The 22,899-nt window shown below is 42.3% G+C and overlaps 1 protein-coding gene and 1 pseudogene across 2 annotated transcripts; one reads left to right on the top strand and one right to left on the bottom strand.

Moving 5' to 3' along the window:
• The first annotated feature begins 8,064 nt into the window (after nt 1-8,064).
• On the top strand, nt 8,065-8,476 carry LOC117075185 (annotated as a pseudogene).
• Nucleotides 8,477-16,690: 8,214 nt separating this feature from the next.
• CRNN (cornulin) lies at nt 16,691-22,526 on the bottom strand. Of its 2 annotated transcripts, XM_033197830.1 has the most exons (4): nt 22,466-22,526; nt 19,713-19,863; nt 17,974-18,567; nt 16,691-17,793 (listed from the first exon to the last, which is right to left on the bottom strand). In XM_033197830.1, exons 2-4 carry the CDS (start codon nt 19,848-19,850, stop codon nt 17,041-17,043), a joined length of 1,485 nt encoding a protein of 494 aa, XP_033053721.1. In that variant the 5' UTR covers nt 19,851-19,863; nt 22,466-22,526; the 3' UTR covers nt 16,691-17,040. The 2 variants fall into 2 exon arrangements, with proteins under 2 accessions (XP_033053721.1, XP_033053720.1); XM_033197829.1 differs by having other exon boundaries at nt 16,691-18,567.
• Between the last annotated feature and the right edge of the window lie 373 nt (nt 22,527-22,899).

Below are 22,899 nucleotides of genomic sequence, written 5' to 3'. Positions count from 1 at the left end.
CATCCTATTCCTCCCTCCTCCCAGGCTCTGGAAATCACAGTTCTACTTTCTGTATGAATTTGATGGCTCTAGGTGCTTTACATAAGTGAAATTATACATGCAGTATTTGTCCTTTTGTGATTGGCTTATGTCATTTAGCATAATGTTCTCAAGGGCCATTCAAGTTGTAGCATGTGTCAGAATTTCCCTCCTTTTCAAGTCTGAACAATATTCCATTGTATCTGTGTACAATACCTTTTGATTATCTTTTCACTCATTTGATAGACACCAGGGCTGCTTCCACTTTTGGTTGTTATGAATATTGTTGCCATGAATGTTGGCGTACAAATATCTATTCTATCGCCAAATATGTACAACTAATATATATCAATGAAACACTTTTAAAGAAAAAGAAAAAAAAACTGTTCTAGTTCTTGCTTTCACTTCTTTTGAGTATATAACCCGAAGTGAAATTGCTAGATTATATGTTACAATTTTATTTTTTATAATATAGTGTTAAAATTGATGATATACTCATAATTTTGTGTTAAATTGTAAGCATTTTCCAATGTCATTATACACTCTTAAATGATGGTTTTTAATGATGGCCTAGTATTTACTCCAGTATTTTAGTATTCTGTTCTTGGATATTTTGATTGCTTCCAAATTTTTGCTATTACAATACTGTAATGAACATCCTTTACACAAATCTTAGAAGATTTATCTGATAATTTCCTTAATATGATAAACTCCTAGAGGTAAGATTATTGAGTCAGAGGTATGAACATTTTGAAAACCCTTGTTGTATATTCATAATTTTTATAAGGTTTGCTCCAATTTAGTACCCCTCCAGTAGTGTCTAGCCCGTCTCACTCCACATTTCTCAAAAAATAATTCATTATTTTTGCAATGTGTGGTCCCAGGTAACTGAGCCACCAACAACACATTTCTGGTCCTGGCTTCCCAAGAACTTTGGAGGTTGCAGGTTAAAAGGAGGATTTGGGAAGGCTTATTGGAGGAAAATAATAGAAGCTGGCAATTTCTTGTGTGAGAAAATAGGAGAGTACATTGGTGAGGGTGGGAAGACGTGGTGCACATGGGAGAAGGGAGAGAATGGGGCACCAACATATATGGAACATCTCTGCATGAAAGTTGCTTGACATATACTAGTAATACCGCAACCTTTCTTGAGGGAAATATTATAATTCTCATTTTCTAATGAGGAAACCAAATCTCAGAAAGAGCCTTAGATCCAAAGCCACACAGATGGTAAGTGGCAGAGCCAGGATTGAACCCAGGTCTATCTGTCCCTCTGACACTGGCATCTTTCTACTACACCATGAGTCTCTCAGGAGATTGTCAGCACTTTGAGATAGAGGAGGGCAGATACATTTCAAATTCAAAACTGAAAAAGCTTGGCATATACAAACTGGGTCTTAGGAGAGGTGAGGGTTGCCATTCTGTGTAGGGGGGAATGAAAGGTGTCTCCATTTGATGGCCAAATTTTCCTCTGAAGAAGTGTGGGCTTAGCACTTGTGGCATGCCACCAAACTGGATAAACTGATTGGTTTCAACAGATACCACAAATAACAGCAGAGCCACCTGCAGGCCCACATCCACGTAGGTACTTATGTAAGTGTGTAGAGCAGAGAAATCAACAGATTAATCTGATAGCAAAACCCTAGAGGAGAGGCAGAATGCCAGAACCAGTTAAGTGAGAAAGATCAGGTCATAGCTTGAAAAAAAAATGTCTGTGGCTTACCACACATTCCTGCATTGCTGTTTAATTTTGAGATTAACAACGCCCTTTGTTATGTGAAGGTGTGACTTAATTTTTTATTGATTGTGGGTAAGGTGGTGTAATTGAATTTTATGACATTTATTTATAAGACAAACAGATACTTCAATAGTAGGTATGGCTTTTAATCTTATCATGAAATTGATGATAATTAGAAGAGTGAGTTCCTGGCTGGTGTATCATGGAACATAGAAGTGGATTTTAGTTGTCTGTTTTATGAGGGCAACTATGTGTTTGTTGTGAGTAGCAGGCAGTGGGAAAAGATCCCTGATGAAATGAGAGAGGTTGTTTTGGGAGAGGGAGGTTATGGTCATGAAGAGTAGAGTTCCTTTACAAATATATTTCTCTGCACCTGAAAATGAGGCCCAAAAAGTCATTTGAAGAATTGATGATGGCTATAATAGAGCCATCTGGAACCATATAATAAAGGCTAAGATTAGTTTGGGAGTTCACAGGTAGAGGTCATGGGTTTTTGCACTCTGAGATAAGATTCCTTGGTTATTTCAATATATTTCTCATGTATTAACTTCATGCTAGCTCCTTGACTAGAGCTCCTTAGGCCAGAGCCTAAGTCTGGTTCATTTTATAGTATGGCTAGCACAAATTTGGTGCTCACAAATTCATAGTAATATACAAATCAGCATATAACATAGCATTCTGTATTATTTGTGATTATTTATATTTGGGATTAAGGTTGAAAAATGAGGTAGATTTCAGCCTGTATATGGGAATTTTCCTCTGCAGATAGTGACTTCCTCTTGAAATAAAAACAAAAGGAACCTAAATGATGAGTATGTCATGATACATGATGAAATGTATCATAAAACAACAAAAAAGATTTTTCTTGTCAATGTGGCTCCAATTGTTTTAGTTCATTAAATGTTCCTCTCTAAGTCAGATGCAATAGTTGGAAATGGTTGACTATGCCCTCGCCAATGACATATGACCTCCCTTCCTCTGCCTGAATCCTGTGGGAAAATAAACCAATTAGAGATCGATTTCATATCCTCTTGTCTAGCAGCTTAGTCTTGAGTGGGAGAGAAATGGAACAGTGAGAAGCTGATGGACAGGACAGGGGCTTGGGAGAGAAGGCGGGAGTGTTGGTGTTACATTGGTACATTTGGAATAATACACGGATTTAGCCCTAGTCCTTAGGTTTTCTTTGAGATGGAAATCTCCGGGTTAAGCCGTGGTCTAGAACACCTGCTGGAAGCCACAATTATATTCATAGAATGAAAGTCTAGCCCATGAGAATCTTCTATATTGGGTGAGGGTCTGTCTGATTAGGACCATATTTATCTTTTTCTCTTTCTTTAAACATTCTTTGCTTTATAAATGGCCTTTAAAAATGCTTCACTTAAAACTTATTTTCTTTATCCAGTCTATCACTGTTGGGCATTTGGGTTGATTCCATGTCCTTGCTATTGTGAATAGAGCTGCAATGAACAAACAAGTGCGTGTATGTTCATAATAGAAAGATTTATATTTCTTTGAGTATATACCCAGTAATGGGATTGCTAGGTCAAATGGTAGTTCTCCTTCTAGATCTTTGAGGAATCACCACACTGTCTTTCACAATGTTCGAACTAATTTACACTCCCACTAACAGTGTAAAAGTGTTCCTTTTTCTCCACAACCTCGCCAGCATCTGTTGTTTCTTGATTTTTTAACAATTGTAATTCTGACTGGAGTGAGATGGTTGGTATCTCAATGAGGTTTTGATTTGCATTTCTCCAATGATCAGTGATGTTGATCCTGTTTTCATGTTTGTTGGCTGCATGAATGTCTTATTTTGAGAAGTGTCTGTTCATGTCCTTTGCCCACTTTTTAGTGGGATTGTTTGTTTTCTTCTAGTAAATTTGTTTAAGTTCCCTGTAGACTCCGGATATTAGACTTTTGTCAGATGGATAGATTGCAAAATTTTTCACCCTCTCTGTAGGTTTTCTGTTCACTCTGATGATAGTTTCTTTGATAGACTGGATAAAGAAAATGTGGTACATAACACCCTGGAATATTATGTAGTCATAAGAAGGAAGGAACGAGATCATGTCCTTTGCAGGGACATGGAGGGAGCAGGAAGCCATTATCCTCAGCAAACTGATGCAGGAACAGAAAGTCAAACACTACATGTTCTCACTTATAAGTAGGAGCGAACTGTTGAGAACACATGGACACATAGAGGGAAACAACACACACTGGTGTCTGGCAGAGCAGGGAGGGATAGCATCAGGAAGAATTGCTAATGGATGCTGAGGCTTAATACCTAGGTGATGGGTTGATCTGTGCAGCAAATCACCATGGCACATGCTTACCTGTGTAACAAACCTGCACATCCTGCATATGTACCCCAGGAAATGAAAGTTGATGGGAAAAAAAAAGACTTGTTGAGGGCTTACCCTGCCATGTGTCAGGCACTTTTAAATATATGGATTTAGCTATTCTCACAACTACCTGTGAGGAAATGCCATTATCTTCTCCACTTTAGAGATGAGATAATTAACGTATGTCCCTTGATCAAGGACATATCTCTTCTAAAGTACACAGCCGAGGTTTGAACTTAGGTAAACTTGCTCCCAAGGACACAGTCCTAATCACCAAACTCTACTAACATGGGCTGCCCTAAATCACTGAAAATAGTCTGTAGAAGCTATTCCACAGCCATACGTATTTGTATAGTATATAGGTGTATATGCATATATGGTTTGCAAAAGGTATATATCGTGTATGTTTGCATATAAATATACAATTTATAGATATAATTTACATATAAATTTGCACATATAGACATACACTTTCATTTAGATGTCTGTATGGTAATTTGCATATAGAAGAGGGTCTAGAGGAATTAAATAACAGTGGTTATTTCTGATATTGGTTTTTAAAAATATTAATCTCTTTGCTTGTGTCTTTTTTGATTTCTCTGTGATAAATATATGATGGTTCATGGCTAATTTTTCTTACTTTAAAAAGGATTTGTATTTCTTTATTTAGGAAATTTAAAAACATGCATTGATTGAGTTCCTGCTTGCTCAATACAAAATTATACAAAGCCTGAGAAAAACCTTGGGTCGGACATAGACCAATGGAACAGAACAGCGAACTCAGAGATAAGCTTACATATTTACAGCCAGTTGATTTTTCAGCAAAGCTACCAAGAACATACATTAGGGAAAGGACATCCTCTTCCATAAATAGTGCTGGGAAACCTGGATAACCATTTACAGAAGACTGAAACTAGACCCCTATCTTTTACCATACATGAAAATTAATTCAAACTGGATTAAAGATTTAAACATAAAACTTAAAGCTATAGAACTACTGAAACAAAACAGGGAAAATACTTCAGGACATTGGTCTGAGCAAAGATTTTATGACTAAGACTTCAAAAGCACAAGCAACTAAATCAAAAATAGGCAAATCAACTATATTAAACCAAAAAGCTTCCCCACAGCAAAGCAAACAAAAGAGTAAAGAGACAACCTGTAGAAGGGGAGAAAATATTTGCAAACTATTCACTGACAAGGGACTAATATCCAAAGCATACAAGGAACTCAACAACAAGCAAATAATCCTATTAAAAGTGGGCAAAGAATCTGAATAGACATCCTCAAAAGGAGACAGACAAATGGCTAACAGCTCTATGAAAAAATGCACAACATCACTAGTCATCAGGGAAATGAAAATCAAAACCACAATGAGATATCATTTTACCCCGGTTAAAAGGACTATTAGACAAAAAAAACACATGCTGGTGAGGATGTGGAGAAAAGGGAACTCTTATACAGTGGTGGTGGGAATGTAAATTGGTACAACCATTATGGAAAACAGTATGAAGTTTTTCCCAAAAAACTAAAAATAGAACTACCATATAATTCAGCAGTCCCACTACCCCGTATGTATCTAAAGGGAAGGAAATCAGTATATCAAAGGGATACCTGCAACTGCATGTTTATTGCAACACTATTCACAGTAGCCAAGAGATGGAATCAACCTAAATGTCCATCAACAAATGAATGGATAATGACAATGTGTGTATACACAAAATGAAATACTATTTAGCCTAAAAAAGAATGAAATCCCGTCATTCACAGCAACATGGATGAGACTGGAGGACATTACATTAAGTGAAATGTCAGGCACAGAAAAATAAAGACCATGTGTTCTTATTCGCCCCGTGGGGGTAAAAATAAATGGATCCCATGGAAGTAGAGAGTAGAATTGGGGGCATTAGAGGCTGGAAAGAGTAGAGGGGAGGGGAAGATTGGGAAAAGTTGCTTAACAGTTCCAAAATTACAACTAGATAGGAGGAGTGAATTCTAATGTTCCACAGCAGCTGTCTCCAGCATTTTGGCTCCAGGGACTGGTTTGTGGAAGACAATTTTTCCAAGGTCCCCAGGGGCTGAGGGGATGGTTTTGGGATGAAACTATTCCACCTCAGATCATCAGGCCTTAGCTTCTCATAAGGATCATGCAACCTAGATCCCTTGCATGTGCAGTTCACAACAGTGTTCAACAGGAGGTGGAGCTCAGGCAGTAATGCTCACTCTCTGGCCGCTCACCTCCTGCTGTATGGCCTGTTTCCTAACAGGGCATGGACTTGGGCACCCTTGTTCTATAGCATTGTATGGTGAATATAGTCAACGATAATTTATTGTCTATGTTCTAAAAGCTAGAAGAGAGGATTTTGAATGTTCCCAACACAAATAAGTGACAATTGTTTGAGGTGATGGATATGCTAACTACCCTAATTTGATCATTATATATTGTATATATGTATCAGAATATTACTCTATACCCCATAAATACATACAATTATTATGTGTCAGCTAAAAATAAAAGGAAAACATCCAAAACAAACACAAAAATCGTGGGTCTGGAGCATCACCTGGCTCTCTGGTTACCTAACTGATTTACTTTTCTTTTCCAAACAGAAGACCAGAGAATTCCAAAAGTGTGTGTTACTATGTTGGCACCTAGGACACCTCTCCAAAAACTATTCCTCTTTTTGTCACTTTGCAATATCAGCTCTTTTCCAGAGAATCCCTAAATAAACCGGAACCAGTGTCTCCTCTGCATCTCACCCAGAGCCATGGACTCGTAACCACCTGACAATACCGTGGAACAGGGAGCCTCTCCCCGGAGGGTGTTTATTACTGTGAGAAGAAGGTAGAGAGGCACCTGTCAGCTATGATGGATAGGAGGTGATGTTGCCTTGGAAATTTAGCCTTGTCTGTTCCAACAGGCCCACACCGTCACCCTCATCCACTCTAAAAGAACTAGGTCTTGTGGATCTGTAAGCCTCTCGCCACTCATGCAGACCTTAGGGGCAAAGTCATTTGGCTGCTTTAGTTTCTTAGTTTTTTTTCCCTCCATTAAATGGAAGTAGGTAAGAATAGATGTGCTCATTCCAGCCCTAACCCTGCTTACTTTCTAGAGATGTGGCCAGGGGAACCATTATTTATTACTTGTAGCTCGTGTATAAATGGGGAACACTGAGGATGTGCCACACAGAGCTGAGTGGTCCTGAGAGTTGAATTCACAGCCTTCTGTGAGTGACCAGGACAACAGCAAACTATAGCCTTGGTCTCAGGGCTCCTGGGAGAAGTGCACAGACCATCACTTTCTGCCTTGAGGAGAGACAGCCACAGGATGTTGACCTCCCTGCCTCTCTGTAGGGACTGCTCCAGAAATGTGCTTTCCTAGGTGGGATAATCAGGACATCCTCACACAGTGTGCCAAGGCCCTGGAAATGATGTAGATATATAGTTTTTGGAAGATAGTTGCCAGTAGGAGTGGCTTCATGAAAGGCATTCCTTACACCACACACACATACACACACACACACACACCCACACACACACACACTCAGCCCCATGGCTCAGAGCAGCCTGGGGCTGCTCTCACTACTGGCAGTTTCACTCCTGAGGGTTCAGGGCCACTTACTCTGGGTGCTGCTGTGCCCAAGACCACACCACTGAGCCCGTTCCTACGTCTGATGCCATCTTCCTTTCCATTCCAGCAGAATCACATTTACTGCCGGAGCTCCTTTACAGGTATTAGTCGTATCTGCCACTAGGGGACAGCAGCACAGTATACTTGCCGTCTATGCAGACTGGGAAGCTACCTGGTGAAAGAGGTTTTCTGGGCCTTTGAAGTGAGGCTTCAGCCCTGAGTGTCCCTGAGGACAGGGCCATTTTACACATTACAACCAATCCAGTGTGACTGGGACTTATGAACTCTGCAAGAGCCAACAAAAATATTTGAATGAAACATAAATAGATAGGGGCTATGCTGTGCCCTGTGCGTGAGCAGCTGCAGTGGCAGAGGCAGCATCCAGAGGCAGCGCAGCAGTTCCACCCCATTGCTTTACTTTTTGCTGCATGACATAGCCACTATGCAGAAGAGAAAGTCTTCAGAGAATACAGAGGGCAAAGATGGCTCCAAAGTAACTAAACGGGAGCCCACAAGATGGTCTCCCAGATTGTCAGTAAAACCTCCTCCACCAAAACCTGCACCCAAACAAAGAAAAACATCTGCTAAGAAAGAACCTGGAGCAAAGGTTAGCAGAGGTGCTAAAGGGAAGAAAGGAAAAGCAGGAAGCTGGAAAGGAAGGTACTGCACCATCTGAAAATGATGAAACTAAAGCTGAAGAGGCACAGAAAACTGAATCTGTAGTTAACTAGGGAGAATAAATTGTCATGAAAAACTGGGGTTAATTTTATGTATCTCTTGGGTCAACTTTTGAAAGCTGTTTTTACTATTTTCTAAATGCTAATTTTTTAGGACTCTACTAGTTGGCATGCAAAAATATGTAAGGATCAACATTTTACCCTCTCATAATCACGCTTTTTGGAAATTTCCATCATCCTCAGGTAAAATAAATATCAGTTGAATATTGGAAGCTGTGTGTAAGATGGATTCAGCATTCCACGCACTTGCTTTAAAATTTAGTCCTGTGTATACTGTGGTGTTTTTGCTGTGCATATTTGAGTTTTTCATGCAGTTTCTCTAGAGCAATAACCAGTGATGCTTTTGTACCTAGGTTTTATGTGATTTTAATAAAACATGGATAGTTATGACCACCTGCTGACAATTCGTGGTTTAAAATAAAAGATTTTCTTGTCTACAAAAATAAAATAAAATAAAATAAATAGATGTCTTTCCATAGGTATACCTGTGAGTCAGCTCCAAAATAAATGTGCAAAGGAAATCTATAAACATTTAAATTTAAATGTCTAGATACAAAACTTTGTGAATCTCATTTATTGTTAAATTTAGTATTAATAAAAAATTCTTACTTGTTAAGCAATTTTAATATATATATTTTCAAAAATGTGCTCTGCAACTTCTTTGCAACTGCAAAGAAGTCATAGCTAAAATAAGGCAAATGTACAACTTATGTCCTAATTCCAAAAACAAAACTATAAAATTTTTTTCAAAAAATTTTCAGCAAAAATTGTATTTAAGTGGTCTGTGTGTACACTTCAATGCGTTTGATATGATTTGGAAGGATGATTTCTCTATCCTTTGAAAAAAATAGAGTCTGTCTCAGAAAGTGTAAACATACTTCATTCCCATCAAGTCTCTGTATTTTCCATAAATTTTCCCTCTTGTCTCTAAAATAGCATGCACATTTTTTGAAAGAAGCCTCTATGTGCAAACTTTAAAAGTCAAGGATGGGCGGTAAGTCCCTACAGGAGATGGAGTGGGTGGGCCTGAGATGGAGCAGCCTAGTTGCCTTGAATGTTACGTGAATGCCTTATGGTCACAGGGGTTTAGGGCCCCTCTCTTAGACCTCTGGGCTCTGAACTGCTTTGAGAGAACATCCTTTCTGAGTCATAGACACATTTGCCAAACTCTAACTGTTGAAAGGAATGGTCACTCATAACCTTCCTATTCCTGCAAGGTCCTCGGAACATGGATGCTGAGACGGTGTCTTCTCCATATTTTCATGGCCAGACTTCCTGTTAAGGCTGGAGGTGAGAAGTGGAAGGACCACTTTCTTTTTTTTTTTTTTTTTTTAGTATAACTCTAATTCTTTCTTTTATTTATTTATTTATTTTTATTATACTTTAAGTTCTAGGGTACATGTGCATAACGTTTATATCATGTATAACTCCCCAGTGCAATCCCTCCCTCCTCCCCCTCCCCATGATAGGCCCCAGTGTGTGATGTTCCCCTTCCCGAGTCCAAGTGATCTCATTGTTCAGTTCCCACCTATGAGTGAGAACATGCGGTGTTTGGTTTTCTGTTCTTGTGATAGTTTGCTAAGAATGATGGTTTCCAGCTGCATCCGTGTCCCTACAAAGGACGCAAACTCATCCTTTTTTATGGCTGCATAGTATTCCATGGTGTATATGTGCCATATTTTCTTAATCCAGTCTGTCACAGATGGACATTTGGGTTGATTCCAAGTCTTTGCTATTGTGAATAGTGCCGCAATAAACATACGTGTGCATGTGTCTTTGTAGTAGAGTAATTTATAATCCTTTGGGTATATACCCAGTAGTGGGATGGCTGGGTCATATGGTACATCTAGTTCTAGATCCTTGAGGAATTGCCATACTGATTTCCATAATGGTTGAACTAGTTTACAATCCCACCAACAGTGTAAAAGTGTTCCTATTTCTCCACATCCTCTCCAACACCTGTTGTTTCCTGACTTCTTAATGATTGCCATTCTACCTGGTGTGAGATGGTATCTCATTGTGGTTTTGATTTGCATTTCTCTGATGGCGAGTGATGATGAGCATTTTTTCATGTGTCTGTTGGCTGTATGGATGTCTTCTTTTGAGAAATGTCTGTTCATATCCTTTGCCCACTTTTTGATGGGGTTGTTTGTTTTTTTCTTGTATATTTGTTTGAGTTCTTTGTAGATTCTGGATATTAGCCCTTTGTCAGATGAGTAGGTTGCAAAAATTTTCTCCCATTCTGTAGGTTGCCTGTTCACTCTGATGGTAGTTTCTTTTGCTGTGCAAAAGCTCTTTAGTTTAATGAGATCCCATTTGTCAATTTTGCTTTTGCTGCCGTTGCTTTTGGTGTTTTAGACATGAAGTCCTTGCCCATGCCTATGTCCTGAATGGTACTACCTAGATTTTCTTCTAGGGTTTTTATGGTATTTGGTCTAACATTTAAGTCTCTAATCCATCTTGAATTAATTTTCGTATAAGGGGTAAGGAAAGGATCCAGTTTCAGCTTTCTACTTATGGCTAGCCAATTTTCCCAGCACCATTTATTAAATAGGGAATCCTTTCCCCATTTCTTGTTTCTCTCAGGTTTGTCAAAGATCAGATGGCTGTAGATGTGTGGTATTATTTCTGAGGACTCTGTTCTGTTCCATTGGTCTATATCTCTGTTTTGGTACCAGTACCATGCTGTTTTGGTTACTGTAGCCTTGTAGTATAGTTTGAAGTCAGGTAGCGTGACGCCTCCAGCTTTGAGAAGGACCACTTTCTATGGCTTCCTCTCCAGCCCCGTTGGATGGATCTTCATACACTCTGGTGCCCTTTCTTCTCTGTGAGGTTTGACCTGACACTGAGTTGACAGTCCGAGGACCTGGGTTTAGTCCTATCTCTGCCTCTTTCTTTCTAACTGCATAATTTTGACAACACTAAAGAAACCCCATTTTCTTATTTGCTATGAGCTTGATTATGTCTATGTTTCCATAGGCACGTGTCTGTGTAGGGATTATGTTAATTTATGTATGTGACAGGAAAGATTAGGACATCCAATTCCTTTAACAAATAATGATTGAATGCTAGGCACTACTTCAGACACCAAAGAAACAGCAGGAACAAAACAGACACATGTAGTATTGCTGAATTGTACGAAATTCCTCTCCATTGAGGCTGTCTCATTTTGCGTTCCCACCAGAAGGTGTGAAAATGCTTGCTTCTCCCCAGCCTCATCATCATCTCTTCTCAAACTTGCAAATTTTTGTCAAGCTGATAGTGAGAATCATATCTCAGTATACTTTTGGTTTATGCTTCTGGTATTACAAACAACTTTAGCATCTTTTCATATATTTAAGCATCATTTGTATATTTTGTGAGCTATCTGTTTATATCTTTTCCCATTCTTATTTCTTATTTTGTGTGTTTGTGCCTTCTTTTTTACCTCAGCTTTTTCACTCTTTTCAAAATTAGGTTGGTTTTTCTACACGTTGATTCCAAAAAAAAGGATTATTTATTCATTTACTTACTTATTTACTTGTTGACTGCTTTTCTGTTTTAGTTGTGAACTTATACTTTTATTAATTTTTATGGGGAATTCATGTAGCTGTGTTCTACAGATCCTTATATGTCTAGCTTAATTATCGTTTTCCAAAAATTCTGCAATTTCATTTTATATTCAGTTCCTTTTATTCAAGAGTTTTAAAATAATGTGTGTGTGTTTACATATATATTGTTAATTTCCAAAGACAACAACAACAACAACACAGATTTGGCAAAATCCGTCACTATTACATGTTCCTTTAAGAATGCTGTTTGTGCCGGGCGCAGTGGCTCACGCCTGTAATCCCAGCACTTTGGGAGGCGGAGACGGGTGGGTGGATCACGAGGTCAGGAGATCGAGACCATCCTGGCTAACATGGTGAAACCCCGTCTCTACTAAAAAATACAAAAAGCTAGCTGGGTGAGGTGGTGGGCGCCTGTAGTCCCAGCTACTTGGGAGGCTGAGGCAGGAGAATGGCGTAAACCCGGGAGGTGGAGCTTGCAGTGAGCTGAGATCCGGCCACTGCACTCCAGCCCGGTCGACAGAGCGAGCTCCGTCTCAAAAAAAAAAAAAAGAATGCTATTTGTGACCAGGGGCAATGGTTCATGCCTGTAATCTCAGCATTTTGGGAGGCTCAGGAAGGTGGATCACTTGAGCTCAGGAGTTTGAGACCAGCCTGGGAAACATGGCAAAAACCCCGCTCTACAAAAAATACAAATTAGCCAGGTGTGGTGGCAAGGGCCTGTAATCCCAGCTACTGGGGAGGCTGAGGCAGGAGAATTGCTTGAACCTGGGAGCTGGAGGCAGTAGTGAGCTGAGATCATGCCACTGCACTCCAGCCTGGGTGACAGAGTGAGACCCTGTCTCAGAAAGAAAAGAAAGAGAGAGAGAGAGAGAAGAAGAAAGAGAGCAAGAGAGAGGCAGAAAGAGAGAGAGAGAGAAAGAAAGAAAGAGAGAGAGAGAGGAAGGAAGGAAGGAAGGAAGGAGGAAGGAAGGAAGGAAGGAAGGAAAGGAGGGAGAGAGAGGAAGGAAGAAAAGAAGGAAAAGAGGCCGGGCACGGTGGCTCAAGCCTGTAATCCTAGCACTTTGGGAGGCCGAGACGGGCGGATCACGAGGTCAGGAGATCGAGACCATCCTGGCTAACACGGTGAAACCCCGTCTCTACTAAAAAAAATACAAAAAAACTAGCCGGGCGATGGGGCGAGCGCCTGTAGTCCCGGCTACTCGGGAGGCTGAGGCAGGAGAATGGCGTGAACCCGGGAGGCGGAGCTTGCAGTGAGCCGAGATCGCACCACTGCACTCCAGCCTGGGCGACAGAGCGAGACTCCGTCTCAAAAAAAAAAAAAAAAAAAAAAAAAAAAAAAAAAGAAAAAAGAAAAAAAACGAAAAGAAGGAAAAGAAAAAGCAATAAATAAATAAATAATTCTATTATTATTATTTTTCTTATTATTGAGACAGAGTCTCCGTCTGTCATCTAGGCTGCAATGCAGTGGCACAACCTCAGCTCACTGCAACCTCTGCCTCCTAGGATCAAGTGATCCTCCTTCCTTAGCTTCCTGAGTATCTGGGACTACAGGCATGTGCCACCATGCCCAGCTAATTTTTGTATTTTTCTTTTTGTTGAAATGGGATCTCATTATGTTGCCCAGGCTGATTTTGAACTCCTGAGCTCAAGCAATCTGTCCACCTCAGCCTCCCAAAGTGCTGGGATTACAGGCGTGAGCCACCACACCTGGGCCTATTTCTAGTTTTGAGTAATGCGTTGACGTTTTCTTTGTGACTTGATATTGAATATTTCATGTGTAGAAGGCATAGTTTTTTCTTGTTAGGTTAATACGTTGCTGGACTACAGGTCTGTAGAGTTCTTTGTATCTTATCGAATGCACTGTTTCTTCTCTACACTTACTGTCGAGCTGAGAGAGATGATTAAAGTGCCCTATTATTACTATGTTATTTTCTTTAAGTTTTTCCTTGTATCTCTTATAGTTTCTGCATCATCAGAGTTGTGCTACATTATTGAATGCATAGATATTAAAAACCGTTATATCTTCATTGTGAAATTATAGCATTTGGCATTTTAAAGCATCCTTCTTAGTCTTATTTAATGCTTTTTGATCTAATCTGGAATCAACATCATGACTCCCGATTTCTAAATTTTGTTTTAACCTGCATTTTCCTGATATATATTAACTCAAACACCTCGTTTACAAATTGTTTTCTGACTCTCTTTGATTTGCATACCTCCTGTAAGGAGCATAGACTTGTATAGAGTTAATAATGCAACTTGTTCGTCTAGTAGTGAGTTAAACTCTTGACATTATTATTATAAATATGTTTGATCTCAGTCTATCACACTCTTTTATGTCCTATTTATGAAAATATATATCTTTTACATAAATAACATCATCCACTCTGTTGTCTGTGTTATTTGCTTTTTTCTAGAATGTCTTTTGGTGTTGAGGAAGGTTTGTATTTGTGTTGTCATCTTATAGTATATCTTTATGTAATATGTATTCTGTATTCCCCCTTTGCTTTAATAAATGGCATATTCACTTCCTACTCTAAGTAATAATGAAATTTTCTGGAAATTTTCACCTTATCTTCCTTCTTCTTTCCTCAGTATCTAATGTGAAGTGATATCCTTTTACTCCCAGTTTTTCCTTGTAAGCATATGCTTATATTAAGACACTCAGGGAGCTCATTCTACTTTCTGTATGCTTTCTCTTTCTCCCTTCATTTTTTTGTTAGCTGTATTGTATTTAAATTTTCAGTGCATATAACATGGAATGCTATTCTGTCACCTTTATCCGTATTATGTAGTCTTAGTTCTACAGTGAAATATATTTAAATGTGCACCATCAGATTGTATGCCAAACAGTTCTATGATTCGGGGTTTAGTGTGTATGTATGTGTGCTGATTCTCTAGTAGATTCCCCAGAACGGGCTCATGGGAGCAATATTCCCTGAGTCTTTGCATTTTCTTTGCTGTTTTTCTTTGGTCTTTGTACTTACAATTCAGTGTGAATCGATATAAAATCAACTTGTCCTCATAAGAGCAACCTTGCCTTTCACACATTTACCCTTTACTACTCTGGCTCCAGCTCTAGATTTTTGTTTGGTATATTAGTTTTCTATCACCACTGTAACAGTTCACCATAAACTTAATGCCTTAAAATGACAAAAATTTCATTCTCTTACAGCCCTGAAGGTCAGGAGTCTAAAATCGAGGTGGCAGAAGGGCTATGTTACTTTTGAAGGCTCTAGAAGAAAACGTCTTGCCTTTTCCAGATTCTATTCTCCACACATTCTTTGGCTCATAGCACATGGCCACAGCCACTGGTTTCGTCACCAGATTTCCTTGTATTGACTTTGATCCTCTTATCTCACTCTTGTAAGGAACCTTGTGATTATATTGGACTCACCCAGATAAGCCAGAATAACCCCACCCTGTCCCATCTCAAGATTCCTAACTAAATCACATCTGTGAAGTCCCATTTTGCCATATAAGGTGACATATTCACAGGTTTCCGAGATTAGGTCGTGGACGTCTAAGGAGGTTGTTATTTAGCCTACATTTTGTTTTTGTTTGGTTGTTGTTTATTCCACATTTTTTTTCCTTAGCGATTTCCCTTACTTCTTGTAAACCAATAATGCAGTGGAAAAAATGCTTTACGCAGGATCTAGTTATTTTGTCTTGGGAAATCTTTCAGAGTATCTAGTCTTCTCTACTGACAAAAGCACAAGACCCCCAAGAAATTCCTAAACAATATTAATTGGCTCCAAACTTTAGAACCAGCATCTGTAGGGTTAGGTTTATACATCTTTTTTTTTTTTTTTTTTTTTTTTTTTGAGATGGAGTCTTGCTCTGTTGCCCAGGCTGGAGTGCAGTGGTGCGATCTCAACTCACTACAACCTCCGCCTCTTGGGTTCAGGAGATTCTCCTGCTTCAGCCTCCTGAGTAGCTAGGACTAGAGGCCCACCACCACACCTGGCTAATTTTTGTATTTTCAGTAGAGATGGGGTTTCACCATGTTGGCCAGGCTGGTCTTGAACTTCTGGCCTCAGGTGATCCGCCCACCTCGGCCTCCCAAAGTGCTGGGATTACAGGCGTGAGCCACTGTGCCCAGCTCTATAAATCTTTATTTTAAAAACTGTTCTTCTGGTCACTCTTATAATAAACCAGAATTGATAGTCTCTACCCCATAACATGGCTTATATCTGGTGGGTGAGACATCATGAGAGGTCAGAGCTGACAATGATGGGGAGGTAGGAAGGGAAGCACAAAATTCTGGCCCCTGGCTTAGTACCTGGTAACACAAACCTTCTCGCTCTTTCTCTACACAGTCACTGGGAACCTTCTTCCATTTCTTGGTAATCTTAAATCAGCCTTCCTGTGTGACCTTACAGGTAAATAGAGGTTTAACACTATAGAATTAGAGGTAGTGAAAGACCAAGAAGAATTTTGCCTATCTAAATACTAATTGTCCTTTTAGGGCCATCATAAGGAAAGCACCTTTTCTACGAAACCTTAGCTGGTCCATCTCTGCCAAGTATATGATATATAGCAGGAATCTCATATAATAATCTTCTCAACTAGTTGCTCTTCAAAGGTAGGGACTATGTCCAGTTCATCATCTCATAACTCTACAGCCCTTGGCCTGTAATGTCAACAGAAGGTGATTGAATGAGACACAGAGGCCAGTTGCATAAGGTTTTATTGATGCATTAGGGTAGACTGGGCAATAGATAGATGTCAGAGATAAAAATAGTCCTGAAACCCCCACAAGATGAGGACAATTCAGTACAAAAGGGTGACTTGCTCTGCGTCTTCCTGCTCCTGAGAGGGTCTGCACCACAAAGCAGGTAAAAGAGAAGAGTTTAAGACAGAAAGCTCCTTGCAGAAATGATCTCATTGAGAAAGACCTAAAAGGGAAGCTGTATAATAAAGAGCTGATGTCTAGGGATGCACCTACTGGACTGGCCATGCAGGACAAGCCAACCTCTCTCCAGGTGTCTTCTTCCAGTACTGGACATTGGAGTCGGGGGAGTCATGGCTTGTTGCTTCTCAAGTAGGAATACAGCTCCCTAGCTGTGATGCCTCGCTTCTCTTCTGGCTGGGCTGCATCCTGGCCCTGTGCTGAGGAAACACTGGTATGCAAGTTGCCCTGGTCCAGCCTGAAGATTGCTGTCTCCCTTGAGTGGTCATCAACCCATTCCTCACCAACCACAGTGGGCTGTATGTCTCCCTGCCCTTCTGTCACGTAGTGCCTTGGGTGAGTGCTGCTCCACTCCTGCCTTCCTGACTCAGTGCTTGCCCCAGTCTGGGCCTGTCCTCCTGGTACTGTCTCTCCTGCCTCAGGGTTGCTCACTTGTGTCCATTTTTGACCACTACCTGGCTGTGTCTGGGTCTGTCCCTGTTCTCCAGCCCCTCCGTGGCTTACAGTTTGGCTTGTATCCTGCTCCACAGTCTGGGTGTGTGACCCTGTCTGTGTCTGAGCATGTCCTCCTGTCATAGCCTGGCTGGTCTGGCTCCTGCCTTGACCATGGATCTCAGTCTCTCTGTTCTGGTCATTGGTGGACCCCTGTGTCTGGGTGCTGGTGCTTTCTGTCTGGTGGCTGCTGTCCTGCTCCATGGTCTGGGTGGGTGTCTGGGTGTGTGTCCCTGCCTGTATCTGAGCATGTCCTGTCACAGCCTGGCTGGTCTGGCTCCTGCCTTGACTGTGGATCTCAGTCCCTCTGTTCTGGTCATTGGTGGCCTCCTGTGTCTGGGTGCTGGTTCTTCCTGTCTGGTGGCTGCTGTCCTGCTCCACAGTCTGGGTGGGTATCTGGGTGTGTGACCCTGCCTGTGTCTGAGCATGTCCTCCTGTCACAGCCTGGCTGGTCTGGCTCCTGCCTTGACCATGGATCTCAGTCCCTCTGTTCTGGTCATTGGTGGCCTCCTGTGTCTGGGTGCTGGTTCTTCCTGTCTGGTGGCTGCTGTCCTGCTCCACAGTCTGGGTGGCACCTGCCTGGGTCTGAGTTCCAGATCCAGTCACAGTCTCACCTGTCTGGTGGGTTCTGTCCTGTTCCCTGGTCTGCGGCTGTCTCTCTGGCCTCATCTCTGTGGTCTGATGCTTCTTGCCTTCTCCAGCTCTCTGGGTCTGCTCTGCGTGCCTAGAGCGTTGTGTCTGCGGACTTGTTCTCTCCTGGCTCTGGGACTCAGCTTGCCTGTCATAGCTGCTGACCCATGCAGAGCCAGTGGCCTGACCCTGGGTCTGAGCCCCAGGTCTGTTCTGCCCTCTGGAAGGCTGCTCGCTCTGTCCATGGCTGCTCCCCTCATAATGCTGCCCTTTCCCTGCCCTTCCCACTTCAGTGCCACTTCTCTGTCCTTCATTCAGCTCCTGCCAGGCCCCAGAATGGAGGCTTCCAGACTCTTGAGAGCTGCAGGCTCCCTCAGGACTCTCACTCAGTGTCTTGAAACAGGCCTGGGCGACTTTAAACACCAAGACCAGGAATTCCTTGAATTCCACAGTCCCTGTGTGGTCTTCATCCAGCAGACGCAGGACCTCATCCACAGTGGCTGGATCGTGGGGTTTCTGAGGAGAAGATGAGGTGAAGTCAGCATCCCTCCCCTGAGAAGGACATGGGCAGGCCCCTTCCACTCTGCTGCCAGCTTCCCCTGCCGCAGACCCCACACTCCACACACATACGGCTAGAGCAGCAGCAAGACTTAGTTGCCTTTATTTTTTATTTTTTTAGTCCTGTCTCTCTCCTTCAAGTGTAGGGAGCATTTTTTGTTTTGTAGCCTCTATTTGGCACAATTTCTGCACTGCAGGAAAATTAGATAAAGGTTTATTGAAGAGTTAATAAATTATTGAATTCACAATGCAACTTTTTGGGCTCTCAGGTTGACTGAGCTGCCCCTGGCATCTTGCCCCTGGCACTGAGGCCTTAGTCTCTTCAGCAGGCCCAGCACAAAGAGCAGCAGGTTGGGAACACAGCCCCATGGGAATTCTGTGCTCTCCTCATTGAGGCCCAGATGTTTTCCTACGATAAAGAGGGAGGGATGCAGTGGGCCTACAGGGCTGTCCTGAGCATGTGGACGCAGCATCCTTCTGTGCCCATACATCCTTGTCCCCAAGGCCATCACCATCCCGGTTGCTTTAGATGCAAACCAAAGACAGGAAAGTGCATCAGGCCTTGGTTCCGGTTTGTCAGGAGGGGTGGGGCCCCGAAGTCTCCCCCTAGCTGTTAACAACCTGCTCTTCAAAATTTTGTTTCTGATGTGATCAGTGTGCTAATATTTTTGAATAACTGCTTTGTGCAAGCCCAGAGCTATGCTTCTAATGAATGCCTATGAATGGATGATTACATTTCAGATAGACGTGGGAAATATTTACTATATCAAATGTAAGAGGCAGCAGAAAGCAGCAGTTATTTTCATTCTGAAATAATCCAAGGCTGTGCTCCTCTCTGAGTTGTCCTTTTAGAGTCCCTTTACCTTGTCTTTAAGTTAGAATTAATTAAAACCAAGGTTTTAATCTAAAGAGCCAGGACTTGCCAACTCCCATGACCATCTCCGGTTATTTCACCTTTTTTTCTGCCTGCACAGTTGCCATCTGTCCTGGCAGGCCTGGGTTTATCTGCTGCCTCCTCAAATTCCCCAGGCAAGGCCTCTGCAGGCAAACAAGGTTTCACTCTCCTGCTATGTCCCTTCACCACCCGGTTCAGCACACCATACCACAATCACATCGGCAAACTCTTGCTCCAAGAGTCTTTTCAGCTCCCCTCGGGTGAGCGCTATGCAGCTGCCCTCCGTCCTTGCGTAGCGCCTGAAGGCCTCGATGATCCCATTAATGTTTCGCAGTAACTGAGACATCTTTGAAGTCAACCTGGACAAGATGAAAAAATCCCCTTGGAGGCTCCCTAATCAACCTCAGCTGTTTCCTTTAGAGCACGTCTGCTGCTAGGTCTTTCCTTGCATGTTCAGCTCTGTTTTTGGTCTTCCTTTGTCCTTTCCTACGTAATACATCTTATGTGTGGGAAGGAGGAGCACACAGGATGGAGGCAGGTTCCTGAGTCAGGATTAAATGCTGGCCCCATCACCTACATATGGTGTGAGCTGGGACAAGTTGCTTTGCCTCTCCATGCCTCAGTTTACTCATTGTAAATGAAGGTGATATTAGTACTCTATAGGATTATTGTGAAGATTTAAAGACATAATTCATAAGAAGCATTTGGAAGATGCCTGGCTTATATTAAGTGCTGCTTATTAAATATAATTATTATGCTATTATACACATATACACACATATAATTTTTGTACACTTATATAATCACTCTACTGCTCACAAGGCACTTGCCTGTGCATCATCTCTTCTAATCCTTATTATTTCCACTTTTTTTAATAGGTGAAGAAACAGGCTCAGAGAAGTTAGGCCACACAATTTTTAAGGAGCAAAGAAATCCTAGAATCCATCTCTCCTTAACCCAAATACAATGGGCTTTCTAGAATGTACCCTGTGGACAGGATTTATTTGCTCATCACAAGGTGTTAGGGTCCCATTGGGAACACCAAGAGGAAGTAAATACACGTGTGAGTCAACCCCTGTCTTGTCTGGGAGCCAAGCAGGAATTCCAGGGACACAGCCCTCCTTTCTTGTTTTTTTTGGGGGGGAAAGTGGGAAGAAGCTGGGCTACCACCTGCTGGGAATGCTCAGGAGGGGGAACCTTCTTTGGGTGGGAGGCCTTCCAGTTCTGAAGGCCCAAGTTTGTCTGAATGTCACTTCTCTCCACAGCCCAGGGACTTATCAGAAAAGTCAGCTTGCCCAACAGGCTTGTGGCTCCATCAGGTCCAGATTTCTGGTGACCTACGAGTTGCTTCTTTTTTTTTTTTTTTTTTTTTGAGACGGAGTCTCACTCTGTCGCCCAGGCTGTAGTGCAGTGGCCGGATCTCAGCTCACTGCAAGCTCCGCCTCCCGGGTTTACGCCATTCTCCTGCCTCAGCCTCCCGAGTAGCTGGGACTACAGGCGCCCGCCACCTTGCCCAGCTAGTTTTTTGTATTTTTTAGTAGAGACGGGGTTTCACCGGGTTAGCCAGGATGGTCTCGATTTCCTGACCTCGTGATCCGCCTGCCTCGGCCTCCCAAAGTGCTGGGATTACAGGCTTGAGCCACCGCGCCCGGCCTACGAGATGCTTCTTAATCAAAGGGAAAGCTTTTCTTTTTCATTAGCCAGAAGTCTGGAGGTAGGTTGAGGTGGGGCCTGGGTTTGGCTGCATGAACAAGAGGAAAAGAGACTTGAAGATTCATTAAGCAGAAGCCTTGGAGAGACCCAAAGGAGATGGTATCAAAGATGACAAGTCTCAAATGCAAGGAGAGATGGAGCCTACAGCAACTGGAAACCCAAAGCGAGGATGGGATGAGGCAGATATAGCTAGGAGAAGAAAGAGAAAAAGGGAAGGAAGGAGACTTGAGATCTAGAAAAAGCAGATCAATGTGGCCATGAGGACTCAGCAGGTTATAGCAAAAAGTGGGTTGTTCAGGAGAAACCCTTTCTTGGATCTGGTAACCAACAATTTCAGGCAAACTTTTCATCAAGGTAAAAAACTGGGAATATTTTTCCTCAACATAGATGAAAAATATCTTTCTTTTTTTGAAACCATGTAGCCGACTTTAACCACTGACCTTTAGATAATAGAAAGAGGGCCGGGCGCGGTGGCTCAAGCCTGTAATCCCAGCACTTTGGGAGGCCGAGACGGGCGGATCACGAGGTCAGGAGATCGAGACCATCCTGGCTAACATGGTGAAACCCCGTCTCTACTAAAAAATACAAAAAACTAGCCGGGCGAGGTGGCGGGCGCCTGTAGTCCCAGCTACTCAGAGGCTGAGGCAGGAGAATGGCGTAAACCCGGGAGGCGGAGCTTGCAGTGAGCTGAGATCCGGCCACTGCACTCCAGTCCAGGTGACAGAGCAAGACTCTGCCTCAAAAAAAAAAAAAAAAAAGAAAGAGTAAGATGACCTTTTAGTTGCATTTTAGATTCCTTAGAATAAATCTACAAATATTTTGCCTAAATATCACCCTGGTGTAGGAGAGGGGAATCATGTAAGCTCCTTCATTCATGACACAGTTTGATCTTACTGTTCTAGGTTGCCATAAGTAAACTGATTCTGATCCCACAGACTCTCAGCACTGCAAAGAAGCTTCCAGAGCCTTAGAAACAAGAAACCTTTGCTGATCCAGGAAGGCCCATGGGTGGCCCCATAGCAGCTGCTCACATAGCTTCCCAGTGACAGGAGCTGCTGTCAGGCCAGCCTCAGGGAAGAGGAGAAAGTTGGATTGCTTTAGGAGAGCATGTTTCCCAATGTTAGCGTTGGTTTGCCCAATGCCCACAGCTAGCTCTGAAGGAAACTCATATCTGACTGCCCCAGTTTTATGAGCTTGGATCCCCAAGACACTGAGAATGAGAAAGAGATTTCTTATGAGGGGACTTACCTAATGCCCAGGTGGGATGAAACAAGTGGCTGTTACGTGGTGTGAGGAGTACCAGGTCAGTGTGATGAGAACCTTTTATAGGGGTTTTAACCAAGGATCTTGTTTTAGACAGGATATCCCGCCCTATGGGAAGGCTTGATTCATTCAAGATTCAGCCCAGCCCAGCCCCACCTCCTCTTGTCTCTGTTTTACCTGCTGATGTGTGACTGCCTTGGTCTAATTAGCAGGCCCCTCCTACCACATTTAGTGCTTTCTGTAGCTGAGTCCTCTTGACAGGGAAGCTTCTTTCCATTGTGATGGGCTCAGCAGTGCTTGGCACAGGCTGGGGTCCTGGTGAACATTCTTTGTCTCCATGAGCCTACAAAGTCATGGGACTCTTTCCCCCACCCCGCTTTTTTTTGTTTTTGAGATGGAGTCCTCTCGCCCAGGTGGAG

The sequence above is a fragment of the Trachypithecus francoisi genome, unplaced genomic scaffold (genome assembly GCF_009764315.1).
Source record: "Trachypithecus francoisi isolate TF-2019V2 unplaced genomic scaffold, Tfra_2.0 Lachesis_group5, whole genome shotgun sequence".
In the NCBI taxonomy this organism is placed as follows: Eukaryota; Metazoa; Chordata; class Mammalia; order Primates; family Cercopithecidae; genus Trachypithecus; species Trachypithecus francoisi.
This window is presented reverse-complemented; position numbering and strand designations above follow the sequence as displayed.